General features: G+C 39.8%; 1 protein-coding gene across 2 annotated transcripts in view; it reads left to right on the forward strand.

Annotated features, from left to right (window-relative positions):
* Positions 1-13,975, forward strand: part of Cacul1 (CDK2 associated cullin domain 1) — a 72,253-nt gene extending 58,278 nt beyond the window's left edge. Inside the window, exons 6-9 of one of the 2 annotated variants that reach the window (XM_028881014.2) lie at positions 1,072-1,161; positions 5,264-5,402; positions 9,521-9,564; positions 9,918-13,975. In XM_028881014.2, the coding sequence (XP_028736847.1) occupies positions 1,072-1,161; positions 5,264-5,402; positions 9,521-9,564; positions 9,918-9,958 (314 nt within the window). In that variant the 3' untranslated portion in view covers positions 9,959-13,975. The remainder of the gene's footprint in view (positions 1-1,071; positions 1,162-5,263; positions 5,403-9,520; positions 9,565-9,917) is intronic. The other variant, XM_028881015.2, reaches the window with a different exon arrangement.
* The last annotated feature ends 4,881 nt before the right edge of the window (positions 13,976-18,856 follow it).

The raw sequence follows: 18,856 nt of genomic DNA on the forward strand, positions 1-18,856 counted from the left end.
TTTTTTGTTTTGGATAGTAAATATTTCTATAGTGGGTATTTTTGTTCGTTTGTTTTAATCTTTGAGAGACAAATTTAAAATGAACTGTTTCAGGGTAGTAGCACTTGCTCTGCCCATAAACATGGGATTAGTATCTGTTAATGATATAATAGAAGTGTTATTGAAGTAATTACTTGTTTTAAAAATAGAGAAAATGTAGATAATATAAAAGAAAGCTGACTCTGTTCAGAGTCAGAAGTCAAGGTTACTCTCAAAGTTGCTGAAGTAGAGAAGGTGAGTTGTGATCATCTCTAGCATTGCATAGGAAGATTTTTTTACAAGAAGATGGAGCTATGGCTTTGATACAGTTAATAAAATTACTGTTGGTTGAGTATCCCTAATCTGAAAATCCAAAATGCTCTAAAATCTCTAATTTACTTTGTGTTTGATGGGGAGGGAGTTTCACTATGTTGTTCTGGCTGGCCTCTAACTTAGAGAGATCTGCCTGCCTCTACCTTCTGAGGGCCAGGGTTAAAGGCGTGTGCCACCATTCCTAGCTGAAATCTGTAGCTTTTTTTTTTTTTTTTTTTAACATAACAGAAATTCGAGTGTTTCAGATTTTTGCATTAGGGATGTTCAGCCAATAAAATCCAAGACAACTTCTGATCCAAGCACTTTAGATGAGGGTGGTTTGAAGAAAGAAGGTCCTGTGTCATCCTCACCCCACACCATGAGTGCCCCAGTGCTGTTGCTTCTGGAAGGCCTTACTCCTCTGACTCCTCTGCACTGCTTTGCTTATTAGTACTGCAGCAGATCAGTGCAGATTCCTGCTTTATAGAGTGCTGTGCTGAAGGCTTTTGTAATCTTGTGTGTATAAGCTCTTGACCTGTCTTGTGCTGCTCTTTTCTTGTGGTGTTTACCTTTTCAGACTTAGAAATACTAATAGAGAGACATTTTTGCTGTTAGCAAGTGTTACATGCTTTTTTCTTTCTTTTTTTATTTTTATTTTTTGTTTCTTTATTTTTTTATTTTTTTCATTTTCTTTTTCCTTTTTTTTTTCTTTTTTTTACCTGTTTTTTCTTCTTATTCCAGCTTTACTTTTAGAAGCCCAGTCAACACCATTTCAGGTCACACCTTCAACTATGGCAAATATTGTGAAAGGCCTGTACACTCTCAGACCAGGTAAACACCTGTCATTTCTGTTGGGATTGGGCCTGTGTTTTTATTTATTGCAGCCTTATACAAAAGGACAGTGGTTCTTTATATGCTTCGTAAGGCCAAATGACATTTGGGTTTACTGTAGTAAAAATCCCAGAACTTAAATCTGTGTGAAATGTTGGTTTAGAACTCACTTGGAACTCATTTTCTACCAGTGAAAAGCGGCTGCTTTGGTTTTTGTAGAGAGAAATCCAGAAAATAATTTGCTGATGCATTTCCTATGTGTGCTGGCACTTAAAAGTGTCATCATCTGTGAACTGAGGCAGGAGGATAGTGAGTCTAAAGCCAGCCTGAAAGCCGCATAGGTAGACTGTGTTGCAAAACAAAGCAAGAAAATGAATCTCGTGTTTGGTGTTAGTTTTGTCTTTGTTGTTATGGAGGTTCTCCTTTATTTCACCCTGTCAGATGTGTAGGAGTACACATTCAAATTACACCTTCTAGTTCATTAATAACTTGGCAAGGGATCTAGAACAGTGATAAAGTTGTGTCATGAGGATTTGAGGGAAGACACATAAACAATACCTATATTCACAAGCAAGGCCTGTAAATGACTGTAGTGTGTCTACTTCATAGTAAAAGCATGGTTAGATGCAAAGCAATCCAAAGAGCCTTTGTAGGGCCTCAAGCTTGCCACTGAGTTATCTAGCCATTTACAACATGCCTATAGGAGAAGCTTGTAGAAATCTCAGGGTAAAACATTATCCTACAATCAGTAAACACAAAAAATGCTTTTTCTTTTTTTTTTGGTTTTTTCGAGACAGGGTTTCTCTGTGTAGCTTTGCGCCTTTCCTGGAGCTCGCTTTGGAGACCAGGCTGGCCTCGAACTCACAGAGATCCGCCTGGCTCTGCCTCCCGAGTGCTGGGATTAAAGGCGTGCGCCACCACCGCCCGGCTGCTTTTTTTTTTTTTTTTTTTGAAAGAAATTACTGTTTTGTGAAATTTTGTTACCTGAAGATTTAAAGAAATAAAATGTGAATGGAAAATTTAACCTGGGAGCTAGAGAGATGGCTCAGTGGTTAAAAGCACTGGCTGCTCTTCCAGAGGTCCTGAGTTCAATTCCCAGCAACCACATGGTGACTCACAACCACTCAACAGAGCACTCATATACATAAAATAAATAAATCTTTAAAAAAAAAAGAATTTAATCTGATACCAATAACAAACATTTTAAACTGTAGTTACTCATCATTTGAATTTAATGATTATTATAACAAATTAATAACAGATAGTTAATTTAAAAGACACTTCAAAATTTGGCTTGCTAAATTAAGAACCAAGTGAAACTGGTATCAAGGAAGCAGATTCAAGAAATTATTATTATTTTGAGGCAGGGTTTCCCTGTATGCCTGGCTGTCATTGAACTCACAGAGATCTGCCTGCCTCTGCCTCCTAAGTATTGGGACTAAAGGCATGAGCCACCACTGCCCGGCAAGAAATTATTCTTTCTCAGGCTATTATAAAATGATCAGTGACTTGTAGAGTGTTCATGTTTATTAACTACCTTTGGCTTTGGCCTTGAGTTCTATTCTTTGTAATTTTTAACAGAAATCATTTGTATAAAGTAACTACTTTTATAAAGTTACAAAAATATTTTATTACATTTTCTAGTAAGCTATTTTTCTAGTTTTTCTGATATTTGAATTTCATTTCCCTATAGTGTTGAGATGCCTCATGGATTTTTTTTTTGTACACTAGATTATGAATGTTTTTTTTTTTTATGTTGGAAGTCTTCCCAGTGTAGTATGACAAATTCTGCCTCCTAAGTAGGCAGGTTTATCAGCCATGGATGGCCTTTCACACATGCAGCAAAATTATAGAATAAAGCTGATCACTATGGGTAGAAAAAAAATTGTAGATGCCTGTTTATCTAAATGCTGTTTTATGCAGGTTGAGCTCTTGTAATAGGATTTATACTCCTTGTGAGGAGAATTCTGTATTTGAGAATTGTCCTTTTCAAAAGGTGAATTTTATCTCTGACTAACCTTTTGCTGCCCTAGGTGTTTTCAGAGACGCTATTAAACATGTTTTGACATTTCCATGTCTTGCCAGTGCCCATTATGTTCCTAGTCTAGTAAAATTCTAGTCACCTGACAGATTAAGGTTGGAATATCACAAAAGCTGAATTTTAAACATAGAAGCTGCTTCTTCTGCCACAGGTGTCCTCAATAATGTTAGTCTTTGTGTGCTACATTTCAATCATCTTTGTGGCTAGAGTTTTCCTGCCTGGCCCACAGTCAGGACAAATCTCTATCACCCGCCAGTCCCACAGATGCTCAGACCCAACCAAGTAAACACAGAGACTTATATTGTTTAAACTGTTTGGCTAATGGCTCAGGTTTCTAGCTATCTAGTTCTTACATCTTAGATTAACCCATTTCCATAAATCTATACCTTGCCACGTGTCTCGTGACTTACCGGCATCTTCACATGCTGCTTGTCATGGCGGCGGCTGGCAGTGTCTCCTCCCGCCTTCCTGTTCTCTCATTTCTCCTCTCTGTTAGTCCTGCCTATACTTTCTGCCTGGCCACTGGCCAATCAGTGTTTTATTTATTGACTAATCAGAGCATTTGACATACAGACCATCCCACAGCACATCTTGGTAGGTTTTCAGCCTTAGATTCATGCCCTTAACCACTGCCAATTTGGAGGACTTGGCATTGATGTTAAATTTCCATCGAGTTTTTAGAAACTCACTTTAGAAGCAGATGTAGCAACCTTACTCTGCCTCTTTTTGTCTAATATATACACTTTTGTTTCATTATCTTTATTTTAATGACTACTTGAAGTTATACCACCTGATGAAAGGATTTGGCTTCTGGAGCCTCAGATTGATTTGCTAGTCATTCTCCAGAACACTCTAATGACTCTTTTTAAAGCTACATGCTGGAGGGGCACACCACTGACAGCATTTGGCTGGCCTGCATGTTCCCAGCTCTTGCCTGTTTCCTCTAATTTAGCTCTTCTCTAAAGTGGGCTTACTGGTTTTACAGAGCATTGGCATTTTCGTGGTGGGTTTTTTTTTTTTTTTTTTTTTTAGTATAAACAGCTAGAATATTTATAACAGGGACATTTTGAAAGCTCTAACCTGAAACACTTGGAAAAGGCTGAATAGTGTGCTTATGGAAGTCTTATTCAGGAAGGCCAGATGCCATCTCTGAATGGAGGACCAGTATGCTTGTGTGTTTTACCTTGAATAATTAATTTAATATTAACAAGCCTATGTAATGTTGCAGATCTTTTCTTCAAATAATCCATTCCTGTGTTTGTTTGTTTGAGACATGATTTCTCTGTGTAACAATCCTGGCTGTCTTGGAACTCGCTTTGTAGACCAGGCTGGCCTTGAACTCACAGAGATCCACCTGCCTCTGCCTCCTGAGTGCTGGGATCAAAGGTGTGCACCACCACCCAGCCCATTCCTGTCTTTACTCATCTCTGGACCTGATTGGTACAAATACTCTGATAAACGTTGGTTATGTCTGGTAGAAATATATTCCTATGACCTCTCCTTGCCCTTTTATTTTCTATAGATTATTCTTTTGGTCTTTCTCTTGATAACCGTGTAATTCTCTTTTACTGTTGTGTTTCCCTCCCACACGGAGCTGGAATTTAACAGGGATCAAAATAGATTTTTATTTCCAAAGCACTGACTGGTTTTCTGCCTCCCTGCCCATGTTTGGATTGTTTCCTTTGCAGTGCTGTGTTCTGGGACTGGTGTGTTGTTTGAGTTAATGGCTCCTAGAGCTGGTATTGCCATTACGCTGCTTCTCTCCACTTCCTCTTCCACGTGGAATTGCCTAGTAATCTCATTTGTGTTTTCCCACATCTCTATAATTTTTTTAGAAGATCTATTCAAAGGTTATAGATTTTTATTCAATTTTCTTGAATCAATAATGTAAAAATGTCCATTTTCTTTATACTTTTTAGAAAGAAAATATTTTTGTGTGTTCACCAAAATAGGGCCAGACTAAGTTTTTTTTAAAATTTGGTTTAATATATATTCTTGTTGTTTAAATAAACTTGCTTTTTCATTTGTTATTATTAACGAATCATATGTTTCCCCTCACAGAATGGGTTCAGATGGCTCCAACTTTGTTTTCTAAGTTTATTCCAAACATTCTGCCTCCAGCTGTGGAATCTGAACTTTCTGAATACGCTGCTCAAGATCAGAAGCTTCAAAGAGAACTTATACAGAACGGTTTTACCAGGCAAGTTAGCTTTTCCTTTAGTGACAATATAGCCCATTTCCCTAGGCTTCTAGCTTGGCTAGAGAGAGTGCTGAGAATCAATATCTGAGAGCTGGGGCTGTGGACTCCTTGTCTGGACATTTCCAACTGGGTGCTGAGCTGGTGGAAGCTGTTCATTTCTGTGTGCATTTTGAAGAATGGACAGTTAGGTGGGACAAGGCCTTCCAGCTTGGAGTCTCTAACATTAATCCTGAACACCACCATGAAAAAATTATTGTTTTGTTTTCTCTAAATCTAAATGTTCTTTAAAAGTAGAAAATGTCCAGATTTTCCCTTCCCTTGCCTTTGATGTATATGTTTATTTTTCTGAAATGTTTACAGTTCTGTTGTTGTTGTTTTACTCCTTTGGGGAGGCCCTGCCACCCAGCTCCCAAATAAAACACACATGGAGGCTTATTCTTAATTATGAATGCCCAACCTTAGGTTGGCTTGTTGCTAGCCAGCTTTACTTAACTTGTCCCATCTATCTTTGTCCTTGGGACTTTTACCTTTCTCTATTTCTGTACACCTTTCATTATTTCTTACTCCCTGGCTTGCTATGTAGCTGGGTGACTGGCCCCTGATGTTTTCTTCCTTTTCTGGCTCTATCTTTTCTCCTCCTAGATTTCTCCTCCTATTAATTCTCTCCGCTTACCAGTCCCAACTAGCCTTTCTCCTGCCTCTCTATTGGCCATTCAGCTCGTTTTTTAGACCATCAGGTGTTTTAGACAGGCACAGTAACACAGCTTCACAGAGTTAAACAAATGCAACATAAACTTTAGACATTAGTTTATTAATTCCCACCTTTAAAATTTTGCCTTTTGAAAACCTGCTCTTGTGTCTGTCACTGAGCTGTTGAAAGTTCATCCAGAGGTGTCTCTTAGCCCTAGCTTGGGCACTGAAACAAGTGAACAGGGTATGGAGCTGCTGGGTATATGGCTCTTATGTCAGACTTAGGTTGAGATGAGATGAGTAGCTGACTCTGGAAGCACCATCATACAGTATTTCTTTTGCTTTGAAGGAACTATTGTAGTATTGTGCTGCCAAGGCCAAGGGCATCAGGGAATTTGTGTAAATTAGAATTTTTATTACTTATAATGGGGTTCTTTAAAACAGTTTCTGGCTGAGTTTTAAACGTTAGGTTGTATTCCAAGAGGTAGTAAAATTGAAGTGTCTTGTAGCACAAACTTAATCTAGCCACTTTTTTAGTTAACACTGTGTATTACACATTTACTATGAGGATTAAACTCTGCCTTCTAAAGGATTCTGACAGGTACTTTGAACAGAGTAGGCCCTGCCAAAGCAGATATCCTATGACCCATTTTTAGGCTTATTTAATCACCTATCAGAAAGGACTGCCATGCTTAGCTAACTCTGTAGAAGGCCTGTCTCTGCTTGTGTCATGGGCATTCTGTATAATACCCTGTCACACTAATGTTCTCTTTAGTCATCTAGCTAGGATTGTTTTAGAGAAAAATAACATTCACTGATATGGAAGAGAAGAAAAACTCAAAATATACAGGCTATCATATAACTCTTTTACTGCCTATTTGGGCATGAGCAGTAATTTGTGAGTTTTATTTTACCAAGTTTGTGGTTCTTTATTGGTATTACAAGCTCTTCATTTTGTGTCAAAGTCTTTTAAATGTTTTTACGTAATCTGCAAATGTATTCAGATCTATTCTCTGCAGTAGATCTATAGATGCATGGAAGTACAAGGAAGACTTATTTCAAAACTCGAATAGACATAGGAAAGCTCAACTCATCATGATCTTTTTCTCTTATGGGTAATTGTATTGATTGGATAGGTTGGTGTCTGCTGTCAGAAATTACCTTGTGGAGATTAAGCTTATTGGGGAATAGAAAACACGAACCTTGGGCTGGAGTGTACAATTCAGGCCAGCCTAGAGTCCCAACCAAACATTTTGCAAGGGCAAATAAGATGTTCCCTCTGAGAAGAAGTGACCTTGGTTTCTGGAATACAGTAGAACTTTGTAAAGATACTGGTGTTTTTAGCTGAGAGAGTGGCCCCTGAATTTGAGATTTTTCATTTCATAGCAGAGCACAGTGTACAGCTGCAGACTTCACGAATCAGTATTGTCTTTTGCATCTACAACAGCTACTTTCTTCATGCCTGCTGTTTTCACATCTGCATTTTACCCCTGTTACTTGTACGGGTCTTCTGTTTCTATCTAACCAGTGAGGAAGTAGGAATGGATGCATTGTTTAGAAGTAGAGGTTCCAGATATAAAGTTTTGTATCTTCAGTTTTAATCAACATTATAACCACATAAGTCGCTTTGCTGGCTTTGGTAGGGCATAAAGTTGGATATCTTTTTAGGCTGCTCAGGACTGTTCCTGGGGAATTCAGTGGAATTTTTTTCTAGATGCTCACTGTAAAAAATCATATACCTCTCAGTCATGTATTATGGCCTCTCTGCCAACCATCAAGGATCTTAGCTTAGCAAGAGATGTCTGTCTTGTTTAGAAGCAAGTGAGAAAAAGAATAAACTTGGAATATCTGGAAAATTATTCAAAATCTTACAATATTTCAAAATTAGCATTGGTTTAGTAATCAGATATTGTTTTATTGTTTGGTTAATTTAAATGTGGGATGCTCAGATCAGCATTTTAGTAATTATCTGAGATTGTGAATTATTAACCAATTTGTCAATTCAACAGATACATTTCCAGTGTCTCTTATGTGCTAGGCACTGAGGCACCAGGGTGGACAAGACAGGCAGAGTCCTCACTTTTGTGGTACTTATGCTCTACTGTTGGCAAACAAATAATAAACTTGTAAAAGTATGTACAATTTCAAGTAAAAAAAAAAAAAAGCACTGTGAAGAGTATTAGAGAGTAAATTAGAGTTGGGGTGGTAATCAGTGACATACATGGTGTTGGCCTTCACGGGGATGTGATTCCCTTGGGAAGAGAGCGGCAAACAGAAAAAGATAATCACCCCAAAAGTGAGTGGAGGTGATAAGGGCTGAAAAATGAGGTGGGAGAGAGAGTCCAGAGCTATGACACTGGCTGAAATGAATTGGAATTGATTTTGAACTGTAATGAAAAGTTATGAAGACTTTTAATCAGAGGTGTGAACTAATTTTATTTATACCATATATAAGCTCACTCTGGCTCTTTGTCAAGAATAATATAAGGTTTGGGGATGGAGCTGAACAGACATTATGTTCTGGGTATGGAAAATTTTCAGTGTGTTTTTAATGATGAGAATGCTGAACCTACAGATCTCAGACAGAAATCAGAGCTGCCTGTAAATCTCAGAGCCACAGACTGATATGCATCTTAGAAAAGAGAGAAGAATGTATATGGAGAAGAAAAGGTGGCCTGTGACATTGTTAAGCAGAGCCAACAAAGGACACCAACAGTGGGTGGGAGGTCAGAAGAAGCTAAGAACAAAAGTATTTCAGAAAGAGGGGATGATTGTACCCTTGGCTGAGTGGCAAGTAAGTGGAGCCATTATTGCTCATTGGTTAAGCATTGGAGTTTGGGTCAGTGTCTGAAGCCAGGAAGCCAGAGAGTGATTCATGGGAGGCATGGCCTATTCACAACCACTCTTAACTGGAGTACAGAACGTGACTGCCTCTAGGCCTGTGAGGTTACTCTGGGCACTATATATGAAGATTTGTGCTCTCCACCCACAAGTACCTCAGTTTCTGACTTCCAAAGGCTTTGAGAGTCTCAGTTGGGGCATGAGGGGAAGATTTTTAACTCCCCTCTTTTTGATATTTAAAGTTTGGCTAGTACGTGCAGAATATTGGAGATAATATTAGCAGAATCCATGGTTGTTGTCAAAGACATATTTTAGTTTGTACCTTTGTAGTACTCAGTGTAAACCATCTTTATAGATGATCCTTCATTTAATAACTTTCTATATTTAACAGGCTACATATATCCTTGAGGTAAGAATACTCGAGGTAAATGACTCAGCTGATGTTTAATGTCTGTTTAAACAGTCTGTTGGGTTAGAAACTGAAGCATTTGCTGTTTCTGCTATCACGTCAATTTATTTCTGCTGGTTTGTGTGTAAAGAAACCAGTCAGTTTTGTTGACTTCTTTGAACTCTTTTCTTATCCCTAGAGGTGACCAGTCCCGGAAAAGAGCTGGGGATGAGTTGGCTTATAGTAAGTGATAATGCTTTTCCTGTTTTGATGAATTTTTGATATGGGCCAGCTTCTGAGGATGAGTATGGAGACCATGTTTGTAGGGGTGGTGGTCTAGATGACACAGCATGGCTTGTGAAGTTGGGATCATTCTGGCCTTGGGCTCAGGCAGGTGCCAAGAGACCACAAAATTCTTTGGGATAATGCTTCAAGATCAGTTCGTGGTAATATTGGCTCCTTTTCAGTTCTCTCAGACTGTTATTTTTCAAAGTTTTTAACACACCAAGAGATGAGAATCAGGAGAGAAATAGCTTTATGTGAACAGAGTGCTCTCTGTCTCTCATGGTTTTTCTTTGACCTTTTTTTTCCCCCAGACAGTCCGTCTGCTTGTGCAAGTTCCCGGGGATATAGATAGTGACTGCTGAAGTACTTTCTCTCGGAGAGAAGACACTGGAGCTGCAGAAACTGTCCAGGCACAGTGGGGCCTGCACCACTCAGGAGCTGTGTCAAAAGGCTGTTCTCAGAGAGGATGCCACACTTCTTTCTTTGATTTTCAGTTTTCAAAAACAAGAACTAACAAAAACAATTGCTGCTAGACTTGGGGGTGATTTTGAAATGGGACAATCTTTTAATGAGTTTATCTACAGAGCAAGTGTCTTGGAGAGCGGCCATTGCTAAGTGAAGCCCAACATGCAAATCAGCTTCCTCCAAAAAACAAGAACGATAGAATCTTATTATTTTTTAAGCACTTGTCTTGTTCATTTGTGGACTTGGCACATGGTGTCTCATGTCAAGATATCTTTGCTTTAAAACCAAGCAGATGTTACGATACAGTGTTCACCCAGGCCCCAAACAATCTGTTTTAAGTTCAGAATTGGTCTGTGTTTAGCATTAGTCTTATGGAGAAAAATGTTAATAATTGCTTTCACTATAACTTTCCCCATCAGTTCACGTTTTTAACTCTGTGCCTTGAGCTTTGTGCACTTTGCAACTATGTGACTATGTCATCAAACTCACAATGCTTCCTGGAGAAGTTGATAGCCCAAACTGGCCTACCAAGGCCTCTGGTGTGGCTTTGTAGCAGGACCTGATTGAGAAAATGGACAGAGGTCAGAATTCACCCTTCTGTTCCAGTTCTCATGGGGACCAACTCTTACTGAGTGGTTTCCTTTCTGCCGTCACCTCACCTGATCTTACCAGCCTCTGGTGTGGGTGGAGTCCTGGTCTGTGATACTGTAGAGATTGCCCAGCTGTGGGAGCTGTTACCTGGATCCCTCTAGGGAGCAATAGTAGTTAAAGCCAAAAATGGTAAATAGTTCTTGGTCCATCTCATTTTGATGGGTGCATTTTAGTATTTGTAAAAGGTCGACTCTGCCCTGCATCTTGTCAACATCATGTTTGATATTTGAGGACAGCAGGGGAGAGTGTGCACTGGTGTTTGAAGGCTTCCTTCAGCTGTGACACAGCTGTGTTGTCTGTTTCACACACCAGCAGTGCTCTTTAGATCTTCACAAACGTCTGAAGCTTTCTCTAGCTGTTTTTCAATGGTAAACAAAAGCAGGCATGGTGAAGGAAAAATATTTTTCTTCTCAGTTTTGCTTGACTGTGAAGTGGCTTCGTGCTACCAGGCTTTAGCCGACGGTGATTCTGACCCTTCAGAGAATGCCTCCCCAGGCTACTACTTCGAAACAGTGGGCAGAAGAGTTAGAAATGGTGCACTGGGGGCAAGAATGTTGCCCAGTAGCAGTCCTGGGTTTGTAAATGATGGTCTAGGGGAGGAATAGTAAGAGCTGACAGCTTGGCTCCTTCGGGTACTTCTCTGCAGTCGGTAGTTTGTGGGGACTTTAATTGGCTTCATTTATTTGGGTCACCCTGAGTAAAGACAGACAGGTAGGTGTACAGCATTTTCTGCTCTAATGTCAAGGGAAATTTTCATTTTATCAAGAAGCCCAAAGTTTACTTTTCTGGGAATGCTTGCCACAAGGTTGTAAATATAATGTGGAACTCTAGCAGGACCTGATTGAGAAAATGGACAGAGGTCAGAATTCACCTTCTACATGGCTTTAATATTTTTGACAGTAAAGTTGGAACATTTCTTGAGACATAAGTAAGTAGCTCAGTGTCTTAATTTCTATCCTCCCACCTCCACTGGAAGAGAGTACTCTCTTTTTTTTCTCCAATAGAACTTTCTCTATAAAAATATCATATTACATAAATTGGCATTAAAGTGTGTGCTTTTGTGTTATTAAATTAATGGAGATATAATCATACACATTCTGTGTTAGCACAAAGTAGAGGAAAGCCTGTAAAATTGAGTCAGAGCTGGATACAACTGTACTGATACTGCAAGGCATGGTTTGTAAAACATACTCAAGGTGAAATTGGCCTTGCTTATTAATTGAAATCTTGACAGAATTCGTAGTCCTCAACTATGAGGAAGTAAAATCTCTCTCCCACTTTATATTTCCAGAAAATACTTTTCATTTGTCTTGTGTTCTTGCCAGTGAGATGTGCAGTTTTTCTACCCTTACTGAGGACTACTTTCTTAATCAGATCCTCAATGGCCAAATGATGCAGATTGGTTAGCCAGTCAGTGTAATGCAGTTAATGCTTTAAAAGAAAGCCACAAAGTGTGCGTTACTGAAACTTCTGGAAAAGTCTTTTTTTCTGGTTCACTTTCTCTCCCTTTTGCTAGGATGAAGTTGTTTTGAGTGTCGGTGAGAGTGCAGAGGAAAGGTGCCCTTGGTCACGACACTGCATATATGTCTCTAATGCTCAGATCTGCGTAGCCCCCCCCCCCCCCCCCGTTTGCTCTCTGTCAGGTTGCAAATTTGCACACATGAATGATTCCTCAGGAACAGTTTGCACACTCCTCACTTCAGTGTACTCTGTATAGACCAAACAGCATCAACGGTTATCAGCACGAGAGGCTTCATACACTTACTAGCAAAGACCATGGTGAGCTTGCAAACAAAACTGGTTTTTGCAGGTAATGGAAAGAGGAGCATTTAATGTTTAAACAACCTCCCTGTAAATAGAGTAAATAACCTTCCAGATTTTGCTGTCTTATTGAGGCTGTTTGTTTTGTTTTTTCTCCTGTTTCTTCTCTCTCACAGTGGTTAATTATTCCCACAGTTAGTATGCAGAAGGAATTTCCCTTGAGCTAAGATTCAATTGTTTATTAAGCAGCCACATTAAACTAAGCATTATTCTATGAATGTATATTCATAGAGTATACTAAGCTGAGATAATAAGAAACAACTAAAAAGCAAAACAAAAACCCTGCATTAGCTATCCAGCTGTTAGAGTGTTTAGAGTTTTTGTTTGTTTGTTTTTATGGTGTATCCCTTGAGCTTTTAGCTTGGAATATTATATTTGCTTTTATCCATGTGTAGGTCTTTTAAGGGGATGTTAAAATTCAAGGTTGGAATGTGACACCATTAACTGACACCTGAAGCAAATATAGAGAGCCTTTTCTGTTATGATGAGTGCTTTCAGTAATAGTGTGCAAAATGAGGTTCATTTTGACCAGAGGTTGTAGCGGTCCATAGAGAAATGGCTCTTGTGCTTTAATTACCACATAGAAATTTGCCTTGGTTTCTGACCCCCAGAACTTTGGGAAGGAGGTACTTGTTCTTTCCCAAAGGAAATGCCTCCTCTCTGGTCCCCCTGCTGCTTAACTGCAGTCACTGTCTCCTCCTTCCTGCACTAGCTGAGACCTTAACTTGAACCTCTTTCCAGAGCCAGTGGCTTGGGTCTGCCACCTCACTCACTGCAGGACCTGTTATTTTACAGATCTGTGCTGTGCTGTGAAGAACTTGGTTTTAGGTTTGATTCACTGTTAGAAGAGTGCTGATGGATTACACCTCTGGGAAAGTCATCAGCATGGCTCTGGGGTTAAAAGTTGAGTGGTTTGGAAAATAGTTTGTATTGGTTTTTATGTGTCTTTTAAATATTGTGACTGTACTAAATGCAGTAAGACTGAATGTTCTCCTAGGGTGTGTTTGGTTGAATGATTGGCAGTGCCCCTGGCTCTTCTTAGTCTTATTTGTCAATGTTACAGCCGTGCAATTGTAGAGAAATTATTTAATGTCAAGTCCTGAGGAACTGTGGCTCAAACAAATGCTTATTCAAAATTTGGAGATCACATGCAGGCTTTTGCCACCCACCAGCACAGCAGAGCGAATGAAGCATTGCTGTCCAGTCTCCCGACCACTTGTCATAAGGCATGGCAAATCTGGTACTGTCCTTTGCCACTCACTCATTCACAGAACAAGACTAAAGTGCTTACTGAGCTGGGGCACAAAGCTGCTGGCGTGGGCTCTCCTTATACACATTTGATGGATTTTGAATCACTCTTCTGTATTAGGTGTATATTCTTACTAAAACATTGTGGTCAATGGAAAATAAATCTTGTACAGATGTCCTTAAACTTGTTTTGTTATAAATTTTGTGTAGATGTCCTGGCTCTGATACCTGGTTCACTGTTGTAACATGGATGTTCAGTTCCACTTACAGGGTACTCGGTGACATGGGAGCCACAACTCAGACACAGTTAGCCTTAACCTTTAGATCAGTGACTACAAAACTGTTTATATGTGCTTTAGGCATTACAATGTATGTGTGTAGACATGAACTGTGGATGTATATGGTGTTTATGTAAGCATGTACTGTAGATGTACAGTGTATGAATGTGTACTGTAGGTAGTGTGTGTATGCATACTGTAGGTAATATATGTGCACACATGTACTGTGGGTGTATAAAGTATGTATGTATGAACATGCTGTAGGTGTAGTATGTGCACGTGTGCTTTAGATGTACGTGGTCTGTGTATAAATGTACTGTAGGCATATATAATGGGCATGATTTCCTTGGTGGAGGAGCCCAGAAGCTTATAAGAATTTGATAATAAGAACATTTTGACTGTTGTAAACATGCCATTTCCTTTTGGATTAATATATGAATTTATACAAAGCCATTCCAAAGACCAAAAGTCTTGTTTTTAATATAATTTAAAACCTCATATGGAAGTGTAAACAGATGAAAATAGGAAAATGCCCATTGAAAGAAGAAAAAATAGAAGGAACTTGCTATACCAAAAAGATGCATCATATTTTTCAAAAGTGCAATTAAATTTAAAACAGTTACAATGGTGTAAACATAGACGTGGTGATGGGAAATGGGTAAAAATAGGAATTGAAGGCATATATTAACACTGACTTTTTAAGAGTTATTCTGGCTATGAGGAGTTATTCATTGAAAACTGCTAGAGAAAATTAAATTGATTGCTGTCATACCATTCATCAAAGAAAGCCCAGATGGGCTAAAAATTAAATTTAAAAGCACAGCACAAAAAAGACAATATGAATCCCCACTCCTAGGAATGGAGAATTTTCTTTTAAGGACATAATCATGAGACACAAATGCTGTATACATGCTGTCACCTGCCTTTGTGCTCCATGAAGTGTTTAGTGTGTGCACTTATGGATACATTTTTAACAAAACTTATGTGTATATGTGCACCTGCATGAGTTTATATGTACCATGTGCATAGAGTGCATGCAAAGGCCAGGAGAGAACCCCTAATGTAGAACTAGAACAGTTCTCAACCTATGGGTCACGACCCTTTCACAGGGGTTGCATATCAAATATCCTACATATCTCTCAGACAATTATGATTTATAACTAGGAAAATTGCAGTTATGAAGTAGCAACAAAAATAATTTTATGGTTGGGGTCACCACAACATGAGGATTAAAGGATTGAAGCATTAGGAAGGTTGAAAACCACTAAGCTAGAGTTACAATTTTGAATTGTCTGATGTCTGTGTGCTAGGAACCAAACCCAGGTCCTCTGCAAAAGGAGTACACACTCAACATTGAGCCATCTATCCACCCCCAAATTGTTTAAATTTAAACATGTACTCATATATTGCTACACATAAGACACACACACAAAAAAAGGGAGAGAATATTTTGAACTATTGTGGGTGGTATTTGTGTCTTTTAAGACTATTCTTTATTTTAAAAATGGAATTTTGTTGTTTTTATTTTGATTTTTTGGCTTTTTGAGATGGGGTTTCTCTGGCCCTTGACAGTCCTAGAACTCACTCTGTAGACCAGGCTGACTTTGAACTCAGAGATCCATCTGCCTCTGCTTCCCTAGTGCTGGAATTAAAGGGATGTGCTAAAAATGGTTTTTAAGTGAGAGCCATGCGATTCAAAAATGATTTGGGACTGAGGAGATCACCCAGTGTAGCTGGAGAGCTTTCTCTCTGGGTTCCGCCAAGCCCCGGCAGTCCGACAGCTCTGTGTGTTTATTTTATAAGTGGGCTCTGGGACTGGCGGGACTTGGTGGGAGCTGGAGAGAAACTCTCCAGCTACAGCCCAGTAGAGTTTGCTATGCGTGTGTGAAGGCCGAAGTCTGAAGGACCTATGTAAGCTATCTGTGGTAGCATTCCTACAGCAACATGGGAGGTAGAGACAGAATCATCCCTGGAAGCTTGATGACCAGTTAGCCTGGCATTACAGTGGTAAACAGAGACCATGTCCCAAAAATACAAGCTGAAAGACGAGGAGCCACACCCAGCATTGTCCCCTGATGACTTTGAACTGTTGCATATGTACACAGGATGTACATTTGGATGCATAAACTATTTTATAAACTTTGATTTAGAGTTACTATTGCTATGTTGAAACACCAATCAGAAGCAAGTTGGTGGTGTGTAGCAGTTTCCTCCAAAATTAAAACATTCCATCCTGCAGGGAAGCTCTTTAAACAAAAAGGTAAAAACTCAAAGTAGCTTCAGAAAGTCCCTAAAACTGGCCAGATTCCCTAGGTCCCCCCGCCCCCCCTTGCCAGAGTAAAGAATAAAAGCTAAGGGTTCCCCCTCAGAGGAAAGGACTAAGCTGTAAAGAAGATTTAAACAAGCCAAACTACAAAACAGCTGGGGGGTGGAGGTGGGGTGGGTGCAAAGAAGACTGACCAGACCAGCTGTCTGGAAGAGAGGTTTAGGCCAGAGTCACTTGGAAAGGACAGTCAGTCTCCAGCCTGTTGAGCCTGCCTGCAGGCTGTGCAGTGTGCTCCAGGTTTCCCAGCATTGTGAGCTGTTACCCATGCTGGAGTGGGCCTTGGTGTTGCAGCTGGCTGTCATCCTATTTCTGTAAGTAACTCCAGTAAAACTCACTGATTCACCAAGTTGGACTTTGGTGGTATCTGTACATTGGTCTTGAAGGACACTAGCACATGACTCTGGCAGGCCTTGCCCTTCTCTCCCATTCCCTTTGCCTTGCCCCAAACTGCTAGATTGCATTCCTAAAGCTAGCCACCAAGGTCTCTTCCCTTATTTGGCCACTTCCTCCTGAGGCTGATTAACAAGGTCCAGCTATCAAAGTATTTAAATCCATCAGTCAGAAGCCCCTTTGGGCTCACCTAATTAGCATGCCCAATTAAACACCTCATCCTAACACTGGGTTTCCCCTTTTTCCATTTATAAACTGCCATTTGACAATGGGCCATGCCTGTCTCCTCTCTCTCCAGAGGCAGTCCTTTGTTCCCCTCCAGGACAAACACCCCGCCTCCTCTCTCTTGTTCCTTCCCCTTCTCCTTTGTCCTCTATCTCCTGTCTTGTCTCTTATTTCCTGCCCTCTGTCCCTCTAGGGCAAATAAATCTCTTTTGTGCTGAGAACTTACTCTCAGAAGTCCTGAGCAGATACTAATCTCTTACAGGTCTGTCGTGGGATCCCTTGTGTGGGGTAAGTAGATATGTGTATTGTGTCATATTTTTTTTCACACAACTGGGGAGGAAAGGGTTTATGGCTTATACTTCTAAATTCTAGTCAATTATTGAAGGAAGTCAGAGCAGGAACTCAGGCAGGACAGGAACCTGGAGGCAGGAGCTGATGCAGAGGCCATGAATGGGTGCTGCTTACTGGCTTTTTCCTCGTGGCTTTCTTAGTCTGCTTCCTTATAGAACTAGGTGTGGTGATATATTGTGTACCCTAATAAACTTTGCCTGAAGATCAGAGAAGGAGAGCAAGCCATAGCTACCACCTCTTACCTCACCCCCCTTCAGCCTGAAAGAGCCTCAGCCGATAGGCCTCTAGCCGAATGAGCTTCCTTAGCCGAAAAGGCTTTAGTTCCTGTCTCCTCATGCCTTATATACCTTTCTCTGCCCACCCATATAATTTCCTGTCTCAACTTTACTAGTACTGGGATTAAAGGCATGTAACTCCCAAGTATTGAGATTAAAGGTGTGTGTCACCACTGCTTAGCTCTGTTTTCTCTCCTAGACTGAGTCAATTTCATATAGTCCAGGGTGGCTTTGAACTCAGAGATCAGATGGATCTCTGTCTCCCGAGTACTAGGGCTGAATGTGTATGCCATCACTGCCTGGCCTCTGTTTAATCCAGTGGCTTATTCTGTTCTCTGATCTTTAGGCAAGGTTTATTAGGGTACACAATATGTCACCACACCCAGGACCACTAGCCCAGGGATGGCACCACCCAAAATAGTCTGGGTCCTCTCCCATCAATCACTAAGAGGATACCCTAGAGGGTTTCTTGCAACCTGATCTTATGGAGTCATTTTGTCAACTGAAGTACCCATCTTTCAAGTGATTCTGGCCTGTGTCAAGTTGACACAAAACTAGCCAGCACACTTCATTATTTCAAAACTTGTAAACAAAAACATCATACTAAAAAAAATGAGACACAAACATTTAAAAAGTTATTTTTGAAGGGTTTTTGTTTTTCATGTAATGCTGAGAACCACTGAACTACACCTTGAGCCCTTAAAAATGTTTTATTTCTGGAACTACTTCTTTTGGTCTTTATGCAAAGATCTCAATGTTTTGGTTCTAAGGTAAGTTTAAGGCTTGATTTTAGAGGCTACTTAGTGGCTTGTTTTATGCCTGAAAAAACTATCCCATTGATACCTTTGGATGTAAAATAGCTATGCTTTCTAGAAGAAATGTTCAGTTCCAACTGCCTGGTTTGTTGAGGTGTTTCTCAAATATTTGATAATACATTTTCAGCTTTTTTGGTGTTAGTAATCTGATCTTGCTGAGTATATAGGAACAGTCTTTACTACTGTTGACAATAGCTTAAAAAACCAACAGAGAAACTTATTCTGGGGTTTTATTTCCTAGCTTTAAGAGTACATTTTTTTATGGGTGGATATTTTTGGCTACATATTGTGCTGGTTGGTTTTTGTCAACTTGACAGAAACCCAGACATATCTCGGAAGAGGGAATTTTAATTGAGAAAATGTCTCTATAAAATCAGGTTTGTAGGCCAGTCTGTAGGGTCTTAA

This window comes from Peromyscus leucopus, chromosome 1 (genome assembly GCF_004664715.2).
Source record: "Peromyscus leucopus breed LL Stock chromosome 1, UCI_PerLeu_2.1, whole genome shotgun sequence".
NCBI classification, from domain to species: Eukaryota; Metazoa; Chordata; class Mammalia; order Rodentia; family Cricetidae; genus Peromyscus; species Peromyscus leucopus.